Genomic DNA, 19,641 nt, shown 5'->3' on the forward strand with positions numbered 1-19,641 from the left:
CAAAAATGCAACAGAATTAGGTCCTGTATATTGATCCCATCTCAGTCAATCCACCCCACCCAATTCTAGGACAATACTAGAGCAATCCAGAACAGATTTAGAACAAATCACTCAAATTCCTAACCAATCCAGATTCAGTTTACAACAATCGGTCCAGTTCCCGGACAATCCAGCTTAATTCTAATACAGCCCAAGCCTATTCAGTGAGTCTTGTTCTAGAGCAAACTGGTCTGGCTCTAGAGGAGCGTGGTTATAACCTTGGGGGCCCAGCCCTTTTCCCAAGGAACCCAGTCTGGTCTGAGAGGGTTCCTGACATGTTCTAGAGGGACCCAGTGATGTTCTAAAAGAAATTAGGCTTGTTTTAGAGGGCCTCTGTGCATTCTAGAGGAATCTAATCCTATCCTAGAGGAAGTCAACCCCCATTCTATATTAACCATTTGTTTTAGAGCAGCCACATACCATTCTAGAGCAATCCTATTGTAGAAACATAGAGCACTGCAGCTTAAAAACAAGCCCTTCATCCCACCTAGCACGTAGCAACCTGGTCTTCTCCCTAGTTCCATCGACCTGCACCTGGACCATAGCCCTCAATATCCCTCCCATCCATGTAGTTGTCTAAACTTCTCTTATTGTGAAAATTAAACCTGTATTCACTACTTCATCTGACAACTTGTTCCATGCTCGACTCATCAAGTTCTCCCCCAGATTCTCCTTAAATATTTCACCTTTTACCCTAAACCTATAACCCTAGTTCCAGTCATGTCACGGGTAGATGGGTTCATATTGAAAGCTTTCAGCACACTGGCCTTCATAAATCCAAGTATTGAGTACAGGGATCGGGATGTTATATTGAAGTTGTATAAGATGTTGCTGAGGCCTAATTTGTGTATAGTTCTGATCACCTACCTACAGGAAAGATACCAATAAGCCTGAAAGAGTGTAGAGAAAACTTAAAAGGATTTTGCCAAGACTTAAGGGCCCTGAATTATCGGGAAGGGTTGAATAGATTAGGACTTTATTCACTGGAGTGTAGGAGAATGAGGAGAGATTTGATAGAGGTATATATAATATGAGAGGTATAGATAGGGTAAATGCAAGCAAGCTTTTTCCACTGAAGGTGGATGAGACCAGAACTAGAGGTCATGGGTTAAGGGTGAGAAGTGAGATATTTAAAGGGAATGTGAGGAGGAGTTTAGTAATTCAGGTGATGGTGAGAGTGTGGAATGAGAAGTGGTGGATGCAGGTTCAATTTGAGAGAAACTTGGAGAAGTACGTGGAAGGGAGGGGTATGAAGAGATGTGCAGCTCGATGGGACAGAGCTGTATGATAGCTTGTCATGGACTAGATGGGCCAAAGGGTCTGCTACTGAGCTAGTCCCACTCAGCCTGAACGGAAAAAATCCTGCACACTATCTTAATACTTAAGGAATATCTATACTCTTTATAATTCTGTATATCTCTGCGAAATCTCCTCTCATTCTCCTGTGCTTTAGGGAATAAAGTCATGCGCTGTTCAAACTTTCCCCATTGCTTAGGTCCTCAAGTCCCAATAGCATCTTTGCAAGTTTTCTCTGAACTCTTTCAGCATATCTCTCTTGTAGATTGGTGACCAGAACTGCACACAATACTCCAAATTTGGCCTTACCAACATCTTATACAACTTTAACATGACATACCATCTCCTGTACTTTGATTTATGAAGGCCAATGTACCAAAGCTCTCTTTATGATCCTAAATACATGAGATGCCACGTTATAGGAATTATGTATTTGTATTTCTGAGTTTATTGCTGTGTTTTACTGCACACCTTCGAGCCCCACCATTCACTGTCCTGGACCCTGTGCTGCTCTAGCAGGAGCTGCTCCTGTGTTAAAGGGATCTGGTTGTGTTCTGGAGGATGGCAGCCCAGCTCTGAGTGGTGGGAGTCTCACTCTGCTGGAGTGCACTCACAGCCTGGTACACTTGAGCCATTGAGGGGTTAGTGGACAGTGTGAGACACAGTAAGATGTCTGGAGCTCCAGGACCTGGAGAATACAGGCTGCTGCAACCAGTTGGATCAGCTCCCATATCGGGTTATCACCAGCTTGATGGGCTGAATCATCCCCTCCCACACTGTGGCAGCTCTCTCACTCTCGGTCCCTAACCCCAGTACACACCCCATCTACCTTCCCCACACCACCCAGCACAGTTCCATTCCACAACCCCCCCCCACCACCCCCCGCCGCCCCGACTCCTGCGGTGGACTAAGCTCACACACACTGGTACTCACGAAGAACAGAGAGGTAGGCTGTGGCTCCAGGTGACTTCCCTACTCCGTTACTAGCTGTGCAGGTGTACCAGCCGCTGTCCAGGGGGGTGGCAGCCGTCAGCCGCAGACTCCCATTTGAGTGTACCGACACGCGGTGACACAGCTGACTGCGGGCAGCATGAGCCAGGGCAGAGGGGAGAGAGGGTAAACACCATCACTGACCAACACTCAGAAGGTATACTGAATCACACATCAGGACTGCTCAAGCTCAGGGGCTCAGAGACCGGAACTGTGCATGATGCTTACAAAATGGCTCTGATATAGGGATACAGAAATTAGAACTGTGTGTGGTGATCCCAGTGTGGGTCTGACCCAGGGGTATGGAGACCAGAACTGTGTGTGGTGATCCCAATGTGGGTCTGACCCAGGGGTATGTAGACCAGAACTGTGTGTGGTGATCCCAATGTGGGTCTGACCCAGGGGTATGGAGACCAGAACTGTGTGTGGTGATCCCAGTGTGGGTCTGACCCAGGGATACAGAGACCAGAACTGTGCACAGTACTCCCAGTGTGGGTCTGACCCAGGGATACAGAGACCAGAACTGTGTGTGGTGATCCCAATGTGGGTCTGACCCAGGGGTATGGAGACCAGAACTGTGTGTGGTGATCCCAATGTGGGTCTGACCCAGGGGTATGGAGACCAGAACTGTGTGTGGTGATCCCAGTGTGGGTCTGACCCAGGGATACAGAGACCAGAACTGTGTGTGGTGATCCCAATGTGGGTCTGACCCAGGGGTATGTAGACCAGAACTGTGTGTGGTGATCCCAATGTGGGACTGACCCAGGGGTATAGAGACCAGAACTGTGTGTGGTGATCCCAGTGTGGGTCTGACCCAGACCAGAACTATGTGTGGTGACCCCAGTGTGGGTCTGACTCAGGGATATGGAGACCAGAACTGTGCACAGTGCTCCCAGTGTGGATCTGACTCAGGGATATAGAGACCAGAACTGTGCACAGTGCTCCCAGTGTGGGTCTGACTCAGGGATATAGAGACCAGAACTGTGTGTGGTGATCCCAGTGTGGGTCTGACCCGGGAATATGGAGACCAGAACTATGCACAATGCTCCCAGCATGGGTCTGACTCAGGGATATAGAGACCAGAATGGTGTTCCCAGTGGAATCTCATCCAGCGATACATAGAGCTCCAGTGTGGACTAACCCAGAGATACAGAGACCAGAAACTTGCATGGTGAGGTGGTAACTTGCTGGTGACTGACCTGAGTTGGTGAACGTTTATGCCGTGTTTGGACCAGGTGTACGTTACGTTGACAGGATACGCTTCCGCCTCGCACTCAAAGACTGCATCCTGTGTGACGTTGATGGTGGTGTTTTGGGGAGGGTGCACAATAATTGGTGGTCCTGTGGTGCACAGCAAGATCCACAATTATCATCTGTCCAGCAGCTCCCATGTATTGACGTTCTGTAGAGACCCTGCTTCCCAATTGTTTATCCGGGTATTAATGTGCTTCCCAAATGTTTATCCGGGCATTAATGTGCTTCCCAATTGTTTATCCAGGTATTAATGTGCTTACCAAATGTTTATCCGGGCATTAATGTGCTTCCCAATTGTTTATCCAGGTATTAATGTGCTTACCAAATGTTTATCTGGGTATTAATGTGCTTCCCAATTGATTATCCGGGTATAATGTGCTTCCCAAATGTTCCCATCTGTAGACGTGCTTCCTGACCGAGCAGCTGTCCTGTTTTGGCCTTGTTTCTCCCAAGTTGTACTTGCCCCTTCCTCCAGATGTTCCCCACTGATCTCCAGTAAATCTCCAGATGCCTCACATGGGACTCTGAAGGTCTCATAAGACCATTCCCCACCCCACCCTGATGTCCAACTGTCCACAGAGATGGATTGAAATGAGTTTGAGTCAGAGTGACAGAGAAGGACAGAAAAGGGGAGAGAGGGAGAGTGTAAGAAGGAGGGAAAGAAATAGAGAGGGAGAGGGGAGAGAGTGAGAGAGAGCGAGAGAAAGGGAAGAACCATAGACATATAAACAGGCCCTTCTGCCCATCTCATCCATGCTAAACAATGTACCCACATGAGCTAAATCCCATTTGTCCACAAGGCCCATATCGCTCCAATCCAGGGGCTCCAAACCTTGATATGCCACGGATCCTTACTATTAACTGAGAGCTGCGTGAACCCCGGATGGGGAATCCTTGTTCTAAACCTTTCCTATCTGTGTACCTGTCCGTATCCCTCTAAACCTTTCCTATCCGTGTCCCCGTCCGTATCCCTCTAAACCTTTCCTATCCGTGTACCCGTCCGTATCCCTCTAAACCTTTCCTATCCGTGTCCCCGTCCGTATCCCTCTAAACCTTTCCTATCTGTGTACCTGTCCGTATCCCTCTAAACCTTTCCTATCTGTGTCCCCGTCCGTATCCCTCTAAACCTTTCCTATCTGTGTCCCCGTCCGTATCCCTCTAAACCTTTCCTATCTGTGTCCCCGTCCGTATCCCTCTAAACCTTTCCTATCTGTGTCCCCGTCCGTATCCCTCTAAACCTTTCCTATCCGTGTACCCGTCCGTATCCCTCTAAACCTTTCCTATCTGTGTACCCGTCCGTATCCCTCTAAACCTTTCCTATCTGTGTACCTGTCCGTATCCCTCTAAACCTTTCCTATCTGTGTACCCGTCCGTATCCCTCTAAACCTTTCCTATCTGTGTACCTGTCCGTATCCCTCTAAACCTTTCCTATCCGTGTCCCCGTCCGTATCCCTCTAAACCTTTCCTATCTGTGTACCCGTCCGTATCCCTCTAAACCTTTCCTATCTGTGTACCTGTCCGTATCCCTCTAAACCTTTCCTATCTGTGTACCCGTCCGTATCCCTCTAAACCTTTCCTATCTGTGTACCTGTCCGTATCCCTCTAAACCTTTCCTATCTGTGTCCCCGTCCGTATCCCTCTAAACCTTTCCTATCCGTGTACCCGTCCGTATCCCTCTAAACCTTTCCTATCCGTGTCCCCGTCCGTATCCCTCTAAACCTTTCCTATCCGTGTCCCCGTCCGTATCCCTCTAAACCTTTCCTATCCGTGTACCCGTCCGTATCCCTCTAAACCTTTCCTATCCGTGTCCCCGTCCGTATCCCTCTAAACCTTTCCTATCCGTGTCCCCGTCCGTATCCCTCTAAACCTTTCCTATCCGTGTACCTGTCCGTATCCCTCTAAACCTTTCCTATCTGTGTACCCGTCCGTATCCCTCTAAACCTTTCCTATCCGTGTCCCCGTCCGTATCCCTCTAAACCTTTCCTATCTGTGTCCCCGTCCGTATCCCTCTAAACCTTTCCTATCCGTGTACCTGTCCGTATCCCTCTAAACCTTTCCTATCCGTGTACCTGTCCGTATCCCTCTAAACCTTTCCTATCCGTGTACCTGTCCAAACGTAAATACCATTTCCTCTGGCAGCTTGTTTCTCATACTCACCAGTCTCTGTGAGAAAATGTTGCCCCTCAGTTCCCTTTTAAATCTTTCACCCCTCACCTTGTACCTATGGCCTCTAGTTTTAGACACCCCTACCCTGAGAAAGAGACCATTCACCTTATCTGTGTCTCTTATGATTTTATAAATCTCTATAAGGTCACCCTTCAGCCTCCTGCACTCCATGGAAAACAGTCCCAACCTAGAGAGTGTCTCCATATAGCTCAAGATCTCCATTCCTGGCAACATCTTCCACAATCTCTTGGGCAACTTCTCCAGCCTAATGACTTGCTTCCTATATCTGGGGTGAGCCAAACTGCACACAATTCTCCAGGTGATATCTCACCAACACCTTGTTTAGCTGTAACATGAGGCACAACTCCTTTACTCAGTATCCTGACCGATTCAGGTAAACGTGCCAAGCGCCTTGTCAGCACTTTCAAGGAGCTATGTATTTGCAACTCTAACTCTGTCCGTTCTACAGTGGTTCCCTGTGTCCACTCATTCACTCTGAAAGACCTGCCCTGCTTTATATCACTTTGACCTTGCCTGAGTTAAGTTCCATTTGTCTTTCATTCACTCAGGTTCCTAGGTGATTTAGATCCTGTTGTAATATTAGACTACCCTTTCACTTTCCACTATATTGCCAAGTTTGGTGTCATCTGTGAATTTGCTAAGCATGTTAACAACATTTTAATCATTGACATAGATAACAAACAACAGGGGACCCAGCACCGATCCCTGCGGCATATCGCAGATCAGAGGCCTCCAGTCTGAAAATAACCCTCCTTTCCTACCCTCTGACTCCTACCACAAACCTGATTTTGTATTCATTTGGTTATTTCATCCTGGATCCCATGTGATCTCACCTTCTAGAATAGTCTACCATGAGGGATCTTGTCAAAGGCCTTGCTAAAGTCCACGTAGTCAAAATCCACCATCCTGCCCTTGTCAATCTTCTTCCCAGTCTCCTCAGAAGTTCAAAAATAATTACGAGTCATGGCTTTCCCCACATAAGGCCAGAGAGAGGGAGGGAGGGAGTTGGAGGGAACGAGAACAAGACAGAGGCCCAGAGAGAGGAGGGAGAGAGGTGAATATGGATAAAGGTGTGTGCGTGGAGAAGAGGTAGAAAGACTGACAGACAGTTGGAGACAGGGTGGGATGAAAGAGAAGTGAAAAAGTAAAGCAGGGTTGGTGTTGGGAGAGAGCTGGGTGTCCTGACACATCAGCCACTGTGTGTTATCCTGCAGGAACAGTAGCATCAAGGAGGAAACAGTCCGATGGCCTTTGTTGTGGGACAGTTTGGCTCCAAGAGTAGAGACACCTTGTTCAATTATCCCGGGCCCTGGGGAGACCATGCCTGGAATACTGTGGACAGGTCTATGCCCCCGACCTAAGGAAGGATCCACATGTGACAGAGGGAGTGCAGAGAAGGGTCCTCAAATCAATTCCTGCGATGGGGAGGGGGTTTATCCCATGAGAAGAGCTGAAGCAGACTGGGACTATACTCTCGAGAAGAACAAGAGGTGATCTCACTGAAGTGTCCAGACTCATTACAGGGCTTGGCAGGGTAGGAGTGGGGAGTGTGTTTTCTCTGGAGGGCATGTCCAGAACCAGGGATCACACGCTCAAAATGAGGGGTCGGCCATTCAGGTCAGCAATGGGAAGAACTTTCTTCACCCAGAGAAGTCTTGGGAGGAATCTCCCCCAGAGACTGTGGGGACTCAGTCACTGTACAGAGATCACAGGGTTGTTGGATATTGAAGGATGGGGTGAGGGTGCTAGTGCAGAAACTGGGGTTGAGGTAGTGGATCAGTCGAGGTCCGAGTGATTTGTCTCTCCAGATTTGGTTTCTCATGTTCTCCCCAGATGGTTCACTCTCCCTATCACTGGATATTCCCCAGGTGTCCATATTCACCTGAGCTCCACTTACTACTCAACACACGTATCAGGACACTCTCGCGGATGTAGGTGACTGTAGAAATGTCCCTGCACATCTCTCCAGATAGCCTCAAATGGCTCTACCACCCCTTGTGTGCATCCACCTGGATGCCCTCCAGATACTCAACTCTCTGGATGGACCCCTGCCTCAACCATGAGGTGTAACCACTGCAGGTATCCTGCTGTTTGCAGCTGTCCCCGCTGTTGTCACTGGTGTCCTCATCTAGATGTCCTTAGCCTCCATCCAGGTGTTTCTCTGATGCCCTCCCCATTCCCAGATGTTTCCCCGTTTCTAGATGTTTCCTGGCTATCCTGCAGCCAGGTGCTTATTTCCAGAAGTTCTGTGTGAACCCGGTACTAGGCAGCACACAGCTGGGGTGTTCCTGACCTGTGCGTGGCAATGTCCTAATGGGACGAGGTAGCGGGGGGCTGGGGAGGTACCGACCTACCTATTACCAGGAGGGTGGTGCTGTGATTGACACTCCCTTCAATGTTGCTAGCTTCACATGTGTACAGCCCTCGGTTCCGTGCATCCACCGGCCCGATCTCCAGCACCCCTCCACTCACCTAAGGGCAGAGGGAGGGAAGGGGGGCTGCGTCAATGACTCCTGGTCACGGAAAGTTCCCCTCCCCATCCTGGAGACCCACAAGAGGTCCTGCCAACCCAGCAAACAAATGGTTGGCACCTTCTTATAGACTTTGGTTCTTAGCACCAGATGTTCCTGGGTGTACTTCTACAAAGCATCACGGCTTGATATAGCAACTGCTCCATCCATGGCCATAAGGAGCTGCAGAGAGCTGTGGATAGAGCTCAGCACATGACAGGAATCAGCCTCCCCTCAATGGACTCTCTTTACACCTCTTGCTGCTTCATTGTAACAAACAGCATAATCAAAGCTCCCACCCACCCTGGGATTTCTCAAGTTCTTCAAGGAAGTAACAAGCAGGTTGGACAAAGGAGAGGGAGTGGATGTCATTTACTTGGATTTTCAGAAAGCATTTGATAAGGTACCACACATGAGGCTGCTTAACAAGATAAAATCCCATGGCCTTACAGGAAAGATACTGGCATGGGTAGGGGAATGGCTGACAGGCAGGAGGCTATAAAGGGGCCTTTTCTGGCTGGCTGCCTGTAACTAGTGGTGTTCCTCAGGGGTCAGTATTAGGACCGCTACTTTTCACATTGTTTGTCAATGATTTAGATAATGGAATTAATAGCTTTGTGGTAAAGTTTGTGGATGATACGAAGATAGGTGGAGGGGTAGGCAGTGTTGAGGAGGCAACGAGATCGCAGCAGGACTTAGACAAATTGGAAGAATGGGCAATAAAGTGGAAGATGGAATACAGTGTTGGGAAATGTATGATAATGCATTTTGGTAACAGGAACAATAGTGCAGTCTATTATCTAAATGGGGAGAAAATTCAAACATCAGAGGTGCAAAAGGACTTAGGAGTCCATGAGCAAGACTCCCAGAAGGTTAATTTACAGGTTGAGTTTGTGGTAAAGAAGGTAAATGCAATGTTGGCATTTATTTCAAGGGGAATAGAATATAAAAGCAAGGAGAGAATGTTGAGCCTTTATAAGACACTAGTCAGGCTGCACTTGGAGTATTGTCAACAGTTTTTGGCCCTATATCTCAGAACGGATGTGTTGTTATTGAAGACAGTCCAGAGGAGGTTCACGAGGATGATTCCAGGAATGAAGGGGTTAACATATGAGGAGCATTTGGCAGCTTTGGGCCTGTACTCACTGGAATTCAGAAGAATGTGTGGGGATCTCATTGAAACCTACTGAAAGTTGGAAGGACTAGATAAGGTGGAAGTGGAGAGAATGTTTCCTATGGTGGGGGTATCCAGAACTGGTGGGCACAGCCTCAAAATTGAGGGATGACCTTTTAGAGCAGAGGTAAGGAGGACTTTTTTATAGCCAGAAAGCAGTGAATCTGTGAATTGCTCTGCCACAGACAATGGTGAGGCCAAGTCTGTGGGTATATTTAAAGAGGAAGTTGATAGTTACCTGATTGTTCAGGGCATCAAAGGCGAAAAGGCAGGAGTATGGGGCTGATGATGGACTAGCACAGCAGACTGGATGGGCTGAATGGCCTAATTCTGCTCCTATGTCTTACGGTGTCATGGTCTTATTCTCTCTTCTCCCCTCTCTTGCCATGGCAGGAGATACAAAACCCTGAATGCACATACCATTAGCGTCAAGGACAGCTTCTACACCACTGTTTTCAGATTCTTGTGTGGACTTTGTGTGCAATAACTCTTGACCTCTTGACTTGTTGAAGGTTGTTTATCGGCACTGTACTTTCTTGGTAGCCTTTTTGCATTTTCTAGTGGTTTGCCTTTGTTCTACCTCAATGCACTGTGTAATGAGCTAATCTGTATGAACAGAGTGCAAGACAAACTGTCCACTGTATCACGGTAACAAGTGACAATAATAAAACAGTTACAATACCTGCCTCAGTCTGTGTGTGTGTCTGTCTGTCCCTGTGGGTGTGTATGTGTGTCTGTGTGGGGGGAGGAAGTTGGATGGGGCTTGTTCTTCTCAACAGCCAGACTAATCTTGAGATCCTCTCCCATCTTCATAGACCCCTCCCTCTCTCTGCTTCTCCCCATTCACAGCAAGGAGGCAGAGCTCCTATGATAGTGTGTCTCCTGATTGTGTTGGGCACGTGGCCAAGTGGTTAAGGCGTTCATCTAGTGATCTCAAGGTCGCTAGTTCGAGCCTCAGCTGTGGCAGTGAGTTTGTGCCCTTGAGCAAGGCACTTAACCACACATTGCTCTCGTGTCTGTGTGAGGAGTGGCGCCCCACACAGACTTCCAATCTGCGCCATGTAAGGCATGAAAATGCCCGACGCAGGCCTCTCATGGTCTGAGTCGATGTTTGCTCCTGTTCTCACAGCCCCATGGTTCAAAAATATCTGTCACTGTCGGGCCTCACCCACAAGCAGAACAACTTCTGTGTGCCCCACCTCCAGACACCCCAAGGCGTTTCCCTCATCTACCTGTCAGTTGTGAGATGGAACACTCTCCACTTGCCTGTGTACCTGTGGCTATAATAAACCACAACCAATACAATTCCTGCAGATGCCCCTCCTCCCAGGAATGTCCCATGTACAGCCCTGGGGAGGAGGCTTCCAGCAGAGCCTAGGACACAGCCCGTATGGCAGCAAGATCTCAGGTGCTGTGTTGTGGGTCTGGGGAGTGAGTTTGTGCATTCAATATTATCGAGGAATGGGATGACCCAGGCAGAAGCACACAGCTGTTGCACTGCCTCCTGTTGTCAAACAGCCGACACAGTGCGTGGGACCACGATGGATTCAGGCAGCTATGGGTTGTTCTGTCCTCGGAACGTCCCACAGTGTGTGGGACCACGCTGGATTCAAGCAGCTATGGGTTGATCTGTCCTTGGGACGTCTGTCTCCTGCAGGCGCTGCTCGACACCGTCTCACCTGATGCCACACCACAGGTGAGTGGGGGCTCCCCGGTGACAGCTCAGCCCCGTCCTTACGCCAGCTCACCTCCGGCTCTGGGATCCCGCCCACTTCACACACCAGCCGCGCCCGCTCCCCCTGGTGCAGCTCCAGCACAGTGGGAGGGGTGCTCTGGAACGTGGGTGGGGCTATGGAGAGGGTGAAGGAGGGTGGAATGGGTAAAGAAGGGAAGAAAGGATCACAAATTAACTGACAGGAACTCCCAGGATGGACTATCACCCCGCCTCCAAAGAAATGAACCCTAATACTGGGAGGCTAGTGAAACAAGTGTAACCCTCTCACCAGCCTCGTATGCAAACTTGGCTTGTTAGCTAGCTCTGCTAGCAGCCATGTCACTCAGCAGTGAAAAGGCACCTTTCATAAACAATAAACAATATAAGTCTCAGGTGTGTATGATTTGGGGTTTAACCCAACTGGAATGTTGTGATGTTCCAATTAAAGGAACCGCGATTTGAGCAAATGCTGTGTAAATACTGCCAGTGCTCAATTATCAATTGGCAAAAAATAACAGATCGTACACTGCATAAAATTATAAACAGAGTATATTTAGTAATTTCAGCTTTATCAGTTAGTAAGAGAAAGAGAAGGAAAAAAAACAGTCTAAATATGCGATGACTGTTGGAGCTCGTCCCTCCCAAAGCTGAAGAAAACCGTTACTCATGGCACTGAACCCATGGTCTGCATTAAAGCACCAGCCACTATCCAAACTTCTCTTGAAGTCCACCTTGAGCAACTGGCTCTCTCTCAAGAATATTGGTCCTTCTTCTGTGGAGCCATTCATCTCCACAAATCACTCCTTATGACAGGGCTCTGCTTCTCAGGCATTCTGCAACAGCTCCCACCAAAAACAAACAAACCAGACTACTTTCCGTCACAAATCTCTCTCTGCCCCACATTATCTAGACATTTCTCCAGATCCCACCATCCTGATTGGCTGACACAACATTCCTACGTAGAAGAACAGGGCTTCTTATCTTAGCTGAAACCAAAATACATTGCAGTAAAAATCCTAATCATGGCATTACACAAGGGAGGAGGAATATTACACAACTGCGGCCCTCATGGAGACGGAGCATCACGTTTTGGGAGTGGTGGTGAGGGAGCATCGCAGTGTTAACAGGTTAAAATTCCATCAGAAGCTCAGTCCGTTCAAACACAACAACATTGTTTCAGTGCAGCGTGAATAAGGAACTAATCCGTGTCCTGGGAGTGTGTGATGGGGCAGTGTAGAGGGAGTTTCACTCAGTGTCTGACCCGTGCCCTGGGAGTGTGTGATAGGACAGTGTAGAGGGAGTTTCACTCTGTGTCTGACCCGTGTCCTGTGAGTGTGTGATGGGACAGTGTAGAGGGAGTTTCACTCAGTGTCTGACCCGTGCCCTGGGAGTGTGTGATAGGACAGTGTAGAGGGAGTTTCACCCTGTGTCTGACCCGTGTCCTGGGAGTGTGTGATGGGACAGTGTAGAGGGAGTTTCACTCTGTGTCTGACCCGTGCCCTGGGAGTGTGTGATGGGACAGTGTAGAGGGAGTTTCAGTCTGTGTGGTGTGACACTGACTTACTGGTGACAGAGAGGTGAATCCAGCTACCATTACGGTCTCCGTGGGGTTGGGTAAGGAACAGCAGCCGACATTGGTACCAGCCCTCATCCTCTTGCCGTACGGCATCAACTTGCAAAGAGGCACCGTTCTGTAAACTCAGGCGACCTGTTGGGATGAAACAGGACACTATTCTCACACTGGTCAGCACATCCTCATTCTCTCCCCTTCTCTCTTTCTCTCCCATGTTCAATTACAGTGAAATCATTGGGAACATCTCAATGAGGGGGCAAGTGAGTGTTTTTAACTCCTTTGTTCAAGAGCCAATGGCTGAAGGCTAGTAATTGTTCTTGAACCAGGTGGTGTGAGTCCTGAGGCTCTTGCACCTTCTACCTGATGGCAGCCACAAGAAAAGAGCTTGGCCTGGGTGGTGAGGATCTTCAATGATGGATGCTGCTTTCCTATGGCAACGTTTCATGTTGGTGTGCTAAATGGTTGGGAGGGTTTTACTTATGATGTACTGGGTGAATCCACGACCCTTTGTAGGATTTTCTGTCCAAAGGCATTGGTATTTCCATACCCGGCCATGATACAGCCAGTCAATATACTTCTGCTAGACATCTTTAGAAGTCTGTCAAAGTTTTAGATGTCATGCCAAATCTCTGCAGACTCCGAAGGAAGTAGATGCACTGTCATGCTTTCTTCACAATTACACTTTTGTGCTGTGTCCTGGAGAAGTCCTTTGAAATAATAACACTGAGGAATTTAGAGTTACTGACCCTCTCCACCTCTGATCCTGCAATGAGGACTGGCTCATGGACCTCTGGTTTCCCTCTCCTGAAGTCTACAATCAGTTCCTTGGTCTTGCTGACATTGAGTGAGAGGTTCTTATCATGACACCATTCAGCCAGATTTTCAATCTCCCTTTTGAATGCTGATTCATCACCACCGTTGATATGACCCACAACAGCGGTGTCATCAGCAAACTTGAATATGGTGTTGGAGCCGTGGTTAGCCACACGGTCATAGGTGTAAAGCGAGTAGAGCAGGGGATAAGCACACAGCCCTGTGGTGTACCTGAGCTCTCATGACGATACCCCTTCCCCACACGAAACCACCACGGTGGGCTTCACAGCTGAACAGGTGAGAAGACAGCTGAAGCGTCTCAACCCAAGCAAACCTGCAGGACCGGATGGTGTCAGTACCAGGGTGCTCAAAGCCTGTGCCCCTCTGCTACGTGGAGTACTTCACCATGTATTCAACATCAGCCTGAGGCTCTGGAGGGTTCCTGTGCTGTGGAAGACGTCCTGCCCCGTCCCCGTGCCGAAGACGCCGCGCCCCAGCGGCCTCAATGACTACAGACCGGTATTAGATCCCCTCCAGTTCGCCTACCTGCCCAGACTAGGAGTTGAGGATGCCATCGTCTACCTGCTGAACCGTGTCTACGCCCACCTGGACAAGCCAGCGAGCACTGTGAGGGTCATGTTCTTTGACTTCTCCAGTGCGTTCAACACCATCCGCCCTGCTCTGCTGGGGGAGAAGCTGACAGCAATGCAGGTGGATGCTTTCCTGGTGTCATGAATTCTTGATTACCTGACTGGCAGACCACAGTACGTGTGCTTGCAACACTGTGTGTCCGACAGAGTGATCAGCAGCACTGGGGCTCCACAGGGGACTGTCTTGTCTCCCTTTCTCTTCACCATTTACACTTCGGACTTCAACTACTGCACAGAGTTTTGTCATCTTCAGAAGTTTTCTGATGACTCTGCCATAGTTGGGTGCATCAGCAAGGGAGATGAGGCTACGGTAGGAAACTTTGTCACATGGTGTGAGCAGAATTATCTGCAGCTTAATGTGAAAAAGACTAAGGAGCTGGTGGTAGACCTGAGGAGAGCTAAGGTACCGGTGACCCCTGTTTCCATCCATGGGGTCAGTGTGGACATGGTGGAGGATTACAAATACCTGGGGATACGAATTGACAATAAACTGGACTGGTCAAAGAACACTGAGGCTGTCTACAAGAAGGGTCAGAGCCATCTCTATTTCCTGAGGAGACTGAGGTCCTGTAACATCTGCCGTACGATGCTGAGGATGTTCTACAAGTCTGTGGTGGCCAATGCGATCATGGTTGCTGTTGTGTGCTGGGCAGCAGGCTGAGGGTAGCAGACACCAACAGAATCAACAAACTCATTCGTAAGGCCAGTGATGTTGTGGGGATGGAACTGGACTCTCTGACGGTGGTGTCTGAAAAGAGGATGCTGTCTAAGTTGCATGCCATCTTGGACAATGTCTCCCATCCACTACATAAAGTACTGGGTGGGCACAGGAGTACATTCAGCCAGAGACTCATTCCACCAAGATGCAACACAGAGCGTCATAGGAAGTCATTCCTGTCTGTGGCCATCAAACTTTACAACTCCTCCCTTGGGGGGTCAGACACCCTGAGCCAATAGGCTGGTCCTGGACTTATTTCCTGGCATAATTTACATATTACTTTTTAACTATTTATGGTTTTATTACTATTTATTATTTATGGTGCAACTGTAACGAAAACCAATTTCCCCCAGGATCAATAAAGTATGACTATGACTATTATTATGATGGAGATCATGGAGAAGCTGTTGTTGCCAACCTGAACTGACTAGGGTCTACAAGTGAGGAAATCCAGGATCCAGTTGCACAAGGAGGTATTGAGGCCAAGGTCTTGGACCTTACTGATTAGTCTTGAGGGGAAGATGGTATTAAATGTTGAGTTGTAGTTGATAAAGAGCATCCTGATGTATGCATCTTTGCTGCACAGGTGTTTCAGGGTTGAGTGAAGAGTCAATAAGTTTGCACCTACTGCGGAATTGTTGCTCCAGTAGACAAATTGGAGCAGATCCAAGCCGCCACTCAGACAGAAGCTGATATGTTTCATCACCAGCCCCTCAAAACACTTCATCACCGTGGACGTGAGTGTTACTGGGCGGCAGTCATTGAGGCAGGTCACTGTGCTATTCTTGGGCACTGGTATAGCTGAAGCCTGCTTGAATCAAGTAGGTACCACACATACTGGAAGCGAGAGTTTCAAGATCTCAGTGAGCACACAATCCAGTTGGTCAGCTCAGTTCTTTAGAATGTGGCCTGCTCTGGATGTTTTCCATGGATTCACCCTCCTGAAGTCAGATGCACGCCATCTTCAGAGACTGAGATCATAGGATCATCAGGGATGTGGGAATTCGCAATGGTTCCTCCATGCTCTGTTTCGTTTCCTCTCTGACTCACACATCTCGTCCCTACCCTCTCTACCTTCCTTTCCCTTTCTCGCACACAATGTTGTTCTCTCCCCATTCTCTCCACTCCCTTCCCTTCACCATCATTTACACTCTCCCCTGAACATTCTCCCCCTCCCTCTGTCCTTCTCAGTCCCACACCTCTCTCCCTTTGTCAATGATGTCTCTGACTGGGCATCAGACTCTCCACTTATGCACAGAACAAGAGACAACAAGTGCAAATCCCTTCAGTGCAGATGATCCTTGTAAATTACCCAAAAACCCATGTAGGAGAGAGACAATTCCCAGGTGAGTATCATCCCTCTCTCTCATGAAGCTATCTATTCACTGACTGGTGTCTCTCAGTCCCTCTCTCTCAGGGGGATATCTGTACACTGACCGGTGTCTCTCAGACCCTCTCTCTCAGGGGGATATCTGTACACTGACCGGTGTCTCTCAGTCCCTCTCTCTCAGGGGGATATCTGTACACTGACCGGTGTCTCTCAGTCCCTCTCTCTCAGGGGATATCTGTACACTGACCGGTGTCTCTCAGTCCCTCTCTCTCAGGGGGATATCTGTACACTGACCGGTGTCTCTCAGTCCCTCCCTCTCAGGGGGATATCTGTACACTGACCGGTGTCTCTCAGTCCCTCTCTCTCTCAGGGGGAGATCTGTACACTGACCAGTGTCTCTCAGTCCCTCTCTCTCAGGGGATATCTGTATACTGACCAGTCTCTTTCAGTCCCTCTCTCTCAGTGGATATCTGTACACTGACCAGTGTCTCTCAGTCCCTCTCTCTCAGGAGATATCTGTACACTGACCGGTGTCTCTCAGTCCCTCTCTCTCAGTGGATATCTGTACACTGACCGGTGTCTCTCAGTCCCTCTCTCTCAGGGGATATCTGTACACTGACCGGTGTCTCTCAGTCCCTCTCTCTCAGGGGATATCTGTACACTGACTGGTGTCTCTCAGTCCCTATCTCTCAGGGGATATCTGTACACTGACCGGTGTCTCTCAGTCCCTCTCTCTCAGGGGATATCTGTACACTGACCGGTGTCTCTCAGTGCCTATCTCTCAGGGGATATCTGTACACTGACCGGTGTCTCTCAGTCCCTCTCTCTCAGGGGATATCTGTACACTGACCGGTGTCTCTCAGTGCCTATCTCTCAGGGGATATCTGTACACTGACCGGTGTCTCTCAGTCCCTCTCTCTCAGGGGATATCTGTACACTGACTGGTGTCTCTCAGTCCCTATCTCTCAGGGGATATCTGTACACTGACTGGTGTCTCTCAGTCCCTATCTCTCAGGGGATATCTGTATACTGACCGGTGTCTCTCAGTCCCTCTCTCTCAGGGGACATCTGTACACTGACCGGTGTCTCTCAGTCCCTCTCTCTCAGGGTATATCTGTACACTGACCAGTGTCTCTCAGTCCCTCTCTCTCAGGGGATATCTGTACACTGACCGGTGTCTCTCAGTCCCTCTCTCTCAGGGGATATCTGTACACTGACCGGTGTCTCTCAGTGCCTCTCTCTCAGGGGATATCTGTACACTGACCGGTGTCTCTCAGTGCCTCTCTCTCAGGGGATATCTCATGGGGTGTAATCTCTCTCTCTGTCTCTCTCCGTCTCCCCCTCTCTGCTTGCCCAGGATTCCCACATACCGAGATAAGAAGCATCGACCCGTGGAGGATATATTCCAAACTTGAGATAGATTGGGAGCACATGATTCCGGGAAACCCATTCCACCACAGTGGTGGTGGGGTCGTCCTGTTCCTTGTGAAGGTCACAGCCCAGGACAGCAGATGCACCCTCTGTCACACGCATTGCCACTGGTGGAGTCCGGTCCCCCAACAAACCTGCAACTGGGAGCAGGAGAGAGGGAGTGTAATAGAGAAGGGTGGGAGGAAGAGAGGATGACGGAGAGTATGGGGAGAGCCGCAAGAGGGCGAGGGTGTTGGAGAAAGGTGTGGGAGCAAGTGTGATCGGGGGGTGCAGAGAGGGATGTGAAGGAGGAGGTTATGGGAAGAGGGGATGGAGGAATGCAGGAATGGAGTTGGGAGAGAGGGTGTGATGTGATGAGAAGAGAAGGTGACGTCAGTACTTGTCTTTGGTTTGTCAATCCCTGATCTCAGTACCGACACTCCCTCAGACTGGGCCCCCAGAGGATCAATCATTCTTGATCGAGATAGCAGGCTCACCTGGCCTGTGCCACGAACCTCCAGGACCCATGTCATTCACATCCTGATCCTCCACCTGTCCTACCATCCCTCAGGACACTCATCTCCCCCACCACGTTGCAGACACAATCACACCCACACCTGGACCCCACTACACCCACCCTTGGACATTCATCGCTCCCATCCTCGGATATCCATCTCTCTCACCTCCAGACACCCATCACTTACACCCAGAGGCACCCATCACTTTCAGCACCAGATATCCATCACTCCCACCCCTCGATATCCAACAGTCACACTCCTCCCCTGGATACCCGTCACTCCCACTGCCAACACCCATCACTCCCATCCTTGGACACCCATCACTTCCACTACCAACACTAATCACTCCCACCCCCGGACACCCATCACTCCCACCCACAGACACCCATCACTGCCACCACCAGACACCCATCACTCCCACCCACAGACACCCATCACTCCCACCCACAGACACCCATCACTTCCACCACCAGACACCCATCACTTCCACCCACAGACACCCATCACTCCCACCCACAGACACCCATCACTCCCACCCACAGACACCCATCACTCCCACCCACAGACACCCATCACTTCCACCACCAGACACCCATCACTTCCACCCACAGACACCCATCACTCCCACCCACAGACAACCATCACTCCCACCCACAGACACCCATCACTTCCACCACCAGACAACCATCACTCCCACCCACAGACACCCATCACTTCCACCCACAGACACCCATCACTTCCACCCACAGACACCCATCACTTCCACCACCAGACAACCATCACTCCCACCCACAGACACCCATCACTCCCACCCACAGACACCCATCACTCCCACCACCAGACACCCATCACTTCCACCCACAGACACCCATCACTTCCACCACCAGACACCCATCACTTCCACCACCAGACACCCATCACTTCCACCCACAGACACCCATCACTCCCACCCACAGACACCCATCACTCCCACCCACAGACACCCATCACTCCCACCCACAGACAACCATCACTCCCACCCACAGACAACCATCACTCCCACCCACAGACACCCATCACTTCCACCACCAGACACCCATCACTCCCACCCACAGACACCCATCACTCCCACCCACAGACAACCATCACTCCCACCCACAGACAACCATCACTCCCACCCACAGACACCCATCACTTCCACCCACCAGACACCCATCACTCCCACCCACAGACACCCATCACTCCCACCCACAGACACCCATCACTTCCACCCAGCAGACACCCATCACTTCCACCACCAGACAACCATCACTCCCACCCACAGACACCCATCACTTCCACCACCAGACACCCATCACTTCCACCACCAGACAACCATCACTCCCACCCACAGACACCCATCACTCCCACCCACAGACACCCATCACTCCCACCCACAGACACCCATCACTCCCACCACCAGACACCCATCACTCCCACCACCAGA

General features: G+C 49.8%; 1 protein-coding gene across 1 annotated transcript in view; it reads right to left on the reverse strand.

Moving 5' to 3' along the window:
• LOC140209424 (protein turtle homolog A-like) overlaps window positions 1-19,641 on the reverse strand; it is a 73,970-nt gene that overhangs the window by 35,921 nt on the left and 18,408 nt on the right. Inside the window, exons 2-6 of the mRNA XM_072277671.1 lie at window positions 17,619-17,819; window positions 12,729-12,872; window positions 8,121-8,238; window positions 3,525-3,666; window positions 2,269-2,414 (exon numbers count right to left, since the gene is read on the reverse strand). Of these exons, the coding sequence (XP_072133772.1) occupies window positions 2,269-2,414; window positions 3,525-3,666; window positions 8,121-8,238; window positions 12,729-12,833 (511 nt within the window). The 5' untranslated portion in view covers window positions 12,834-12,872; window positions 17,619-17,819. The remainder of the gene's footprint in view (window positions 1-2,268; window positions 2,415-3,524; window positions 3,667-8,120; window positions 8,239-12,728; window positions 12,873-17,618; window positions 17,820-19,641) is intronic.

The sequence above is a fragment of the Mobula birostris genome, chromosome 14 (genome assembly GCF_030028105.1).
Source record: "Mobula birostris isolate sMobBir1 chromosome 14, sMobBir1.hap1, whole genome shotgun sequence".
NCBI lineage: Eukaryota > Metazoa > Chordata > Chondrichthyes > Myliobatiformes > Myliobatidae > Mobula > Mobula birostris.